Source organism: Gracilinanus agilis, chromosome 4, assembly GCF_016433145.1.
Source record: "Gracilinanus agilis isolate LMUSP501 chromosome 4, AgileGrace, whole genome shotgun sequence".
Lineage (NCBI taxonomy): Eukaryota > Metazoa > Chordata > Mammalia > Didelphimorphia > Didelphidae > Gracilinanus > Gracilinanus agilis.
The window spans coordinates 133320824-133330505 of NC_058133.1; the positions used below are offsets into that span (position 1 = coordinate 133320824).

General features: G+C 37.2%; 1 protein-coding gene across 1 annotated transcript in view; it reads right to left on the minus strand.

Moving 5' to 3' along the window:
- WDR26 (WD repeat domain 26) overlaps nucleotides 1-1064 on the minus strand; it is a 59660-nt gene extending 58596 nt beyond the window's left edge. The window contains exon 1 of the mRNA XM_044674968.1: nucleotides 1023-1064. Coding sequence (XP_044530903.1) covers nucleotides 1023-1064 — 42 coding nt within the window. The remainder of the gene's footprint in view (nucleotides 1-1022) is intronic.
- Nucleotides 1065-9682: the final 8618 nt, after the last annotated feature.

Genomic DNA, 9682 nt, shown 5'->3' on the forward strand with positions numbered 1-9682 from the left:
TCTCTCTCTCTCTCTCTCTCTCTCTCTCTCTCTCTCTCTCTCTCTCTCTCTCTCTCTCTCTCTCATTGATAGTATTCATTATCTGTATCACTCATTTGGTACTTAAATACATACTGCCTTGGATAAATCACTTACCTATTCCAAGTCTCAGGTTTCCCCTGTGTAAAATAAGGGGGTTGGACTAGATAGCTTATAAGGTCTCTTCTATCTCTAGATCTCTGATCTTGTGAAATATAATGCCTTGTTCACATTTCTTATGTTGGTCTTTTGTTAAGATGACTACTCTAGGATCACACAGCTAGTATCTGAGGCTGGATTTGAACCTGGTTCTTTCTGACTATAAATCCAGTGCTCTATCTGCTCTACCATCTAGGAGCCTAAAAATAGAGATAATATCTGCCCTGTCCCTGGACACAGCTTCCCAAATTGGCACCTCTAACCCCTGAATATAAAGATGATTTCTTCCCCAGATTAGAGAGAGTATCCTTCTTATAGTCCCAAAAATCTATGAGCAGATGTATTTTTAGTCATAATAAGAACAAAGACCCAAATGGTCTTTCAGAAATTTGAAAAAAAATTTAAGCTTGTGTTTTTACTTAATTTAAAAAACATAGTGAGTATAAGCCTGCTGCCACATCTAAACTGTGAGGGACCTTGAAGAACAAGAATAAAATATACCACCAGGAAATGTTTGATAGAAGGAGAAGATAGGCTAAGTCAGGTGATGAGAGGTAGCTATCCTGAGAGCCCTACTGATAAACTCAGAATTTGTTAGGAGAAATCAAAAAAGGCCTTCATCATTATGGGTGGACTTCCTGTGGGAAACCTGAAAGAGAACATGAATAAGAGGCTTATAGGATGACCAGGCATGAATGGATTTATCATGTACATTCTTAGAAGGAAGATCCCAATGGATGATCCACATGGAGTATTTGAGCCATAAGTGTTGACTATTTTGAATTAATAAATGGGTCTTTATTGATCACCAACCTTGAGGACCTTTAACAACACTGGGTTATTACCCTAGTTTTAGATGCTGAAGACCTGTGTTTGTCTTTTGTCATTTTTTACTTCACTGAAATCTCTTTAGGGGTGGAGATAATGTCTTACCTAGATTTCCTGTTTTTCCAGAGCTCTGCACAGTGTTTTGCACACATTGGGCCCTTAAATGAATGTGAAATGAATGAACAGCAATAAAATGGCAGTAAAATATTAAAAACTATAAGACTCAAAATAATTAAGTCAATGTGGTTGTTTACACATTGAGACACAAGCTAAACAGGGACTGAGCTATCCCTCAGGTCTACAGAATTGTGCAGATGACCTATGAGGTCCCATTAAGTTCTAGGTCTATGACCTTATGAAATGGAATGCCTTATGACATCATCAGCTAACTTTAATGAGCCCGTTTCCTTATAATAATAACAATCACTTATCTAGTGCTTTAAAATTTGTAAAACACCTTATATATATTATCTCATTTGATCCTCAAAACCATATTTTATTATTATACTTTTTATTATCCCTTTTTACAGATGAATCTGAAAGAGATTAAGTGGATTAGCTCAGGGTCACATAGTTATTGGCTGAGATAGGATTTGAACCCATGTCTTCTTAGAATAGAGCACCGGATTAGTTAGATTTCAGGAGGTCCTTCAACCTGGATGGGAAAAAAAGTTACATCTTTATTTCAATATAATTGTTTTTTTCGTTATAATCCTGCAAATTTAATTTTAGGCATTTAAAAATATGTTTCTGAGAAGGGGACGTATAGGCTTTATCGATGGTGAGTCTTTGACACATAAAAAAGGTTAAGAATCCCTAGTCTAAGTTTATGAATTTCAGAGAAATTGCTGCCTTGCATAGGGAGTTGGAGTTTTCCTAACTGAAGATTTCACTATAGCAGTGAAATCATAGACCCGATTTTTAACCCTGTTACATTTAGAAAATAAGCACACTAAAAATCACATTGTAATTATTTCAGCTTGGGCTTCTCATTTGCACTTGATAGCAATAAAAATGAGAGGAATATTCTTGCTATTTGGCTGAATTGAAATATATTCTGTTTTCTTTTAAACTTTGGCTCTGTTTACTCCTCCATCCACACCCCTAATACGATCTGTCTGGCCACATTCACTGTAGCTCTCATTTTTTAAAATTCATCAAGGGGATAAAGGGTAAAATGACATTCCTATTTATTAACATTCAAGAGTGAATAAATAATTAATAGTACTGGGAGCCCCTATGTAGAATCTAGACAGCAGGCCCTTCTGGGCTATCTTACATATTCTTGATTTCACATCTGCTGCTCAACTTTTCTAAAGAGCTGTGTGTCCCTATGGTGTTGTAGTAATAATAAATAGTGATTAATGGTAAAAAAAATCTCTATTAAGTACCAAGTTAAATATCAATTTAAAATTAAATCATAATTTCTAATAAAATATCTTTATGTATAAGCCACCTTCTCTGTAGGCAGTAATATAATTTGATTGTTAATGAACAGACTTCTTTCAATTTAAAATCCTGAAGTCAACAGTAGTTTCTTTTCCATATAGACAAGCATGTTGATAGGATCTTGGACATTTCTCAGTTAATTGTTTTTTTAAAAAATCCAAGTTGAGCTTTTTAAATAATTCTATATATACATATGAGAATGATAATTACAATAATATAAACTTTTATGAGGCAGATTTGAATAGTTTTCATTAAGAAAAGGTCTCTATTGATCAGTATCTGAACAACTTTCCAAGGTATGTTTATTGACTAAAGTCTGCTGAACTTTTGTGTTCTAAGAGATAAAAGCAGGCTTTTACTATGATCTTCTCCTTACTGGACAGTGAACTTCTATCGCTGTTGCATCAGCCAGAGATATAGAAATATAGATAGATGGAGATAGATGGATTGATACAGATAGATGTAGATGTAGATATAGATGTATTGAAAAATAGGGATAGGTAGATAAATAAATATAGAAAAATATAGATAATATACTTCCTTGCTCTTTATTTCCACATCTTAATGGTTGTAAAACATATGTTGCATAGAATATGTTTGCTATAAAAGCAGAGTCCTGAATCCCAGGACCTTAAATTGGAAACCCTGGATTTTAGGGGGAACCTAAAATCACTACCTGTCACCCTTTCTTTCTGTTTTTAGTAGAAATAGTTCTGGACTAGGATAAAGATCTGGGTTTGAATTCATCTACAGGCAGTTACTAGCTATGTGACCACAGGCAAGATAACTTTCCTGAGCCTAAATTTCATTTATAAAATGTGGATAGTAATAGCAGCTACCTCACAGGGTTGCTGTGAGGATCAAATGAGATAATGTCTGTAAAGTACTCTGCAAACCTTAATTAATAGCACTGGGAGCCCTTCGGTAGGATCTAGACAGCAGGTCCTTCTGGTCTGTTTTACTTATTCTTGGTTTCACATCTGCTATTCAACTTTTATGAAGTGCCATATAAATGTTAGCTATTATTATTATTTCCACTTTTATCTCCTACTTGCAATATCAATTGTACTCAGTAGGGTTTTCACAGACTTAATAAATACAAAGGCAAAACATTGGAGGCAAAACATTGCCGCATTAAATTAACTTGGCGTTAATGCAGGAAAAGAAATAGAGATTGCCCTATCAGTGGGTTCCTGAACTTTGCCTTGTTTATGAGTATGATGGCTGGTCCTTCATCTCTGAGGCCTGGATAAGTGCCAGTGTGTCAGCTCTCCTCACAGAGCCAGGCATGGCTACATGCAGAGATTTTCTCCTATTGAGGCCCCACCAACTTTGAGAGGACAAATTCACTGCATGAATTTGAACAAGTCTATCCCCTTTCCTGGGCCTCAGTTTCCTTATCTGTAAAATGAGAGGATTGGACTTACTAGATGATACCTTAGAGCCCTTCACACTCAAGCAGTCTATGGATCTATTATATTAAATTCCATTAAAATTCAGGAGGAGAGCACTGGCTGCTGTCTCTCGAAATGTCTGTTTGTCTCTGTGTCAATCTTAGTGTCTCGACTATCCGTCCCACTCTAGCTTTGCCTCTCAGCCTGTGTTAAACTCTCATGCGGTCTCTATCTCATTTCTGTTTCTGTCTCTCTTTTTCTCTCCCCACATTCCAAGAATCTTACTGGCTAAGTCATCTGTCCGTTATCAGAGCTGCTGGTGATGGCTCTCTTTGGCAATGGCAGCTCTCATGGTGATGGACAGCTCAACCAGCCAGTGACAGGGGATCCAAGGCACAGACAGCCTCTTTTTCTCTGGCTTCTTCCCTTCCTTCCTTCCACACAAGAAGAGAGTCCCGAGTGGCAATCTGAAAAGACCCAAGTCAGTTTTTGTTCAGGAAAGGCCAGAGCAAGAAGCAGCCTCTACTTGACTCAGAGACAGATGCTTAGTTTCTCCCATCACACCTAGCAAGTAGCTAGGAAGGAGAAGAGGGCATTATTAAGCACCCACAATGTGCCAGGCACCGTGCTAAGCCCTTTACAAGTATAATATGAGGACCAGGGGCTTTAACTAGGATGGTGCCCCAGACTGTGTCAAGTCTCACAACCCTGGAGCAAGCCTTATTGATTGCAAGACTGGGTGTTGGCCCAACCCCTCAAGTGTTTTTAGTGAGTCCAAAAAACCTGCCTGCCTTCTAACGATTAACCTCAGTGGATGGCCACAATGCCCCAAATTCTTACCATCAGACTGATTTCATTGGGTTGTCATTTTCTATAGAAGGCCCAAGTTTCAATGTAAATATTTCCCATGGGAAAGGTTGATATATTAAGTCCTTAGCACCTAATAAAAAGATATACAGATCGAGGAGTCATCTGCATAGAGATGATAATTGAACCCATGGGAGCCAATGAGGTCATCAAATGAGAGAGCATAAAGGGAGGAGAGGGGAGCCCAGGACTAAGCCTTGGGATTCATTTGTCAGATTAGTTGGCAGATTTTGGAAAACAGAACAATAGCTTGAGGGAAAAGGACATTAGGACAGGTAAATTTTATTGGGACAGAATAGTGAGATTTAGAATCAGAAGGCTACTCTAGAGATCATCCTAGCTTTCAAATAATTGGTTAAAAATATCCTCAAGAGTTAGTATTTTGTTGAAAAGATTGTTTTTGCATATTATATCCATGTCCTTTAGTTTTCCTTCAGAATCCTTCTTGCCCAAATTGGTTTTACCCCCAAGAATTTACTATTCATTTAACTTTTAAAACTTATACTAGTAGAGTAAAATAATCAATTCAGCCATCAACATGCATTTAATAAGTGCCTTCCACATGTACTATACTTTAAGTTAGACTTTGGGGACACAAATACACAAGAGTAAGATGGTAAGTGGCAGACCAGATTTCTGTCATTTATAGAGAGAATTTCCTGAGCAGTATCTCCCAAGTCTCTTATCTAGGTACTATTTTTCTTTCTGGTCCACTATCTCACTTTTAACCTCATCAAGCTCCTATGGTTCAGTTATTATCTTTATGTAAATTATTCCCAAATCTATATATGCAGACCTCATACCTCTCCCAAGTTATAGTAATGCCTTTTGGACATCTCAAACTGAATGGCCTGTGGACAGTTGGAACTCAATACATCCAAAACAAACCATTATTTTTCCTCCAAAACTCTTTCGTTGACTCACTTATCTTTTATTGTCAAGGGCATCACTTTCCTCCTATTCACCAAAGCATGCAACCTAAAGTATCCTCCTTGACTCCTCTTTGCATTCGCCCCACATACCAACCTATTTTTAAACCTTGTCATTTTTATATTCACAATATCTCTCATACACATCTTCTTTGTTCCACTGACATAGTCAACATTGGAGTTCAGATTCTCTTCATCTCTCAACTGAGCTATTGCAGGAGCCTTCTAATTGAGCTCCCTGCTTCATATTTCTCCCCACTCTACTCCATCCTTAGCTGCCAAAGTGATTTTTTAAAGCCCAAGTCTGATCATGTCAGCACTTACTCAGTAAATTCTAGGCTCTGTTTTACCTCCAGGATAAAATATAAAGTCTTCTGACAGGCATTTAAAACTATTCACAACTTAGCTCCTTCCTACCTTTCCAGTCTTCTTATCCAAGAATTCCATGATCCAGCTACACTAGTCTATTTGCTGCTCCTCGCTTAGCTTTCCTAGTCCTCTTAAAGACTAAGCTCAAATTCTAAATTCTTCAGGAGACCATTTCTGGTTCTTCCAGATGCTAGTGCTTTCCTCTTTGAGATAACCTTCTCCTCTACTCTACATGTAGCTTGTATATATCTAGATATTTATATGTTTTTTCCTCCATTAGAATGTGAAGTCCTTGATGGCAGAAACTTGTTTTTGGCTTTCTTTCTTTCAATTCCAAGCACTTAGCATGAGGTCTGGCGTATAGTAATTAATGGTTAATAAATTATTATTGACTAATAGCAAGTTCCCTACATCACTAAAATTATAGGTCTGGTTAAAAAATACATACATACTCCTCAGCTTGGAGTCAATAGGAAATTGGTTCAATCTAATCTTTATCATCTCTATATAGTATTGTTTGTAAATATGTATTGACTCTAGGTTAAATATAGTTGTATAGTTGTCCTATCGAACTAGAAGAAAAACATTTTTTTTGCTTCTTTTTCTCAAGTTTTTATTGATATCTTCTTTTTCTTACACCATCATAGCTTTCCCCAGGATTCCTCCTCTCCTTCTCTGATATAACTGAGCCATCCCATATAACTAATAATATTTTTTTACAACCTTACCTTCTGGTTTAGAACCAACACTAAGTATTGGTTCCAAGACAGAAGAGCAGTAAGGGCTAGGCAGTGGGGGCTGGGTGACTTGCTCAGGGTCACACAGCAAGGAAGTATCTGAGGTCAAATTTGAATTCAGGATCTCCTGTCTCAGGCCTGGCTCTCAATCCACTGAGTTACCCAGCTGCTCCCTACATTGTTTTCTTGATTCTGCTTACTTTACTCTGCATCAGTTTATGTAGATGTTTCCATGCTTCTTGTATTCATCATATACATAATATTTTCTTATAGCATAGTACTATAATTTATTTAACCTTTCCCAAATTGAGGGCAATTCTTTGCTATCACAAAAGTACTATTATAAATATTTGGTACATATAGGGACTTTTCTTTTTATCAATCAATGAACATTATCAAGTCAATTGATACATGTTCATGAAGTGCCTACTATGTGACAGGAATTGTGTTAAGTGTTAGCAATACTAAAAGAGGCAAAAGATAGTCTCTGACATCAGGGAGCTCACAATTTAATGAGGGAGACAACATGCAAACAAATATATACAAGCAAGTTCATATACAAGATAAATAGAAAATAATTAACAAGGACAAGGCACTAGCATTCTTTTCAATAGCTTCTTTGGATTATGAATCCAGTAATGTGGTTTCTGGTTCAAAGGGCATTAAAATTTTAGTCGCTTTATTTACATAATTCCAAATTACTTTCCAAAATGATTGTACCATTTTGCATCTTCACAAATAATGTATCAGTGTGTCTGTTATTCCACAATTCCTGCAACATTGACTGTATCCATTTTTGTCACTTTTTCCAGTTTGTTGGGTATGAGGTGAAACCTCAGGGTTGTTTTGATTTGTGTTTCTCTTATTAGAAATGATTTAGAGCATTTTTTCTAGTGATTGTTATAAGATTAAAATTAATGTACAATACTAAAAGTATTATATTTTAAAATATCATTATCTGACAAAATAGAACCATGTGGCTAAGTTTTCTACCTGCTCAAAATGCCCACTCCACCAAAGCCACAGACAGGAAGGAAAGGAGGGCTAGACACAAAGCTCCACCCACTTTATATCCTGTCTACAACTGCACATAACAACAGGAAGTGAGTTGGGTTCTGGGAATTGTAGTTTTGCTGGGGATTGTAGCTTTGCTGGTGAATTATAGTTTTTAGGGTAACAGATTCTAATTTCACAATCCCCGCCCCCCCAGGTCCTTTAGAAGACTAGTCTCCCCAATGGATCTTGAAAACACAACCAACTTATAAATTACAATAATTTGTGGATAAAAGGGAAAGATTGCTAGGCACATTAACAAAAAGCCAATCAGAGGGCAGTCTCCTTTGGCATAAGAGTATACATACAAAATAAATGTGTTACAATCCCCTACAGTTCAATTTCACTACAACCCAAAGTTCATTCTGGATCTTTCGGTACAGTGTGAGGTTTCTGCAGGCATCTCTTTGGTCCTTCTCCAAGCAGTTTCTGGGAGGTAGCAAGTTTCTTAACTTTTATAAAACTAGAATTTTATGACAATTATATAATCCCCTCTGTGGAGGGTGTTGACAAACACATGGATCACCTCAGGATACATTAATTTTCACTAAGAAAACAGCTTTATAAAAAAACAGTAGTATAGCAGCTAATTCAAGAAAACATTTTGGGTCTAAAACATCACCAAGAATCTAGATCATTCTAGTGGAGATAGATTAAGCTGAAGAGTTAAAAATCATTCAGAAGCTACTTAGACTTCATGGGAAAATGCTCCCTCTTGGGGACCATTTAGGGGTACCATGCCCTTTAATTTTCACCTCTTGAATAAAACTATAACTTATCATGGGGTAATCAAACCCCTTGGGTTTGCTCCCTCTTTTGGCATGAGACTGTAATAGCTCTAAAGGCATGTCTTTTATATGTCCCATCCATTGTATTTTGGAGGAGAGGACTACAATAGTGAAAATCACTTCAGATTTTTATAAATGTAGAGGTGGGTAATGTCTAGGGGTACCATGCCCCTTAGAAAAGCTTCCCACCCTTTGAATAAGATGTTTATATGTCTCCCACTACATTTTTATAAATGCGGAGATAGGGAATATAATAGGCACTTCACTTCAGAAGGACTGTTAAAATCAATTAAAAACATTTTTTTTAGATCATTAAATTTTCCTAGACTTTTACAATGGTATTGTCTTCAGTCCAGTCATATGGGGAGGCACAAATAAAAACAATGTAACAGAATATACAACTAATAGCCAAAACACGGTAACTTAAAGTGACATAGTGTAACAGAACTTAACAAACAAAATAAAATCTTAAAACAAGAAATCAGCAAATACAATATATGTGACAGGAAACAGGACCTTTTATACTAGAGTACTTTTTTCCAGTTTTAATACAGAGACTTCCATAAAACAGTGGAGTCTGAAAAGGCTCAAAAATCTACCTCCAGACTCTTTAAGGTTCCTTCCCCTACCTAGGATCATTATCCATTTAGTTTTCTTTTGTTACACCTCTGGGATCTCCCATAGTGAGGGAGAATTCCCCACTGAACATAGTGTGGAGGAATCCCATATTGGATGTATTGTAGAGACTGGTCAGGCCAGAATGGTAAGGGGGTGTAGGGAGATGAATCTCTCCTTGCAAGGACCAGTGCACCCAAGAACAGTAGGAAGAAAAGACATCCTAAAACTGGGAGCTATTTGAGGTAGGTAATGCTCACTCTTTCATAGAGTGAGCCATGCTTCCTGTTTGGAAGAGTCGCCTTCCTTCCCCTTCCCCTTAGGGGTAAAATGCCAGGGAGCAGCTTGCTTCCTCTGCCATGTGGACAGGGAGTTAATAGGGATTGCCTAAGGGGAACACACCAAGGCTTCCAAGGTAAGCAGGTAGCAAGCACTCAGGTATTGGCAATGTAAGGGAAAGAGGGATTTCATACTTT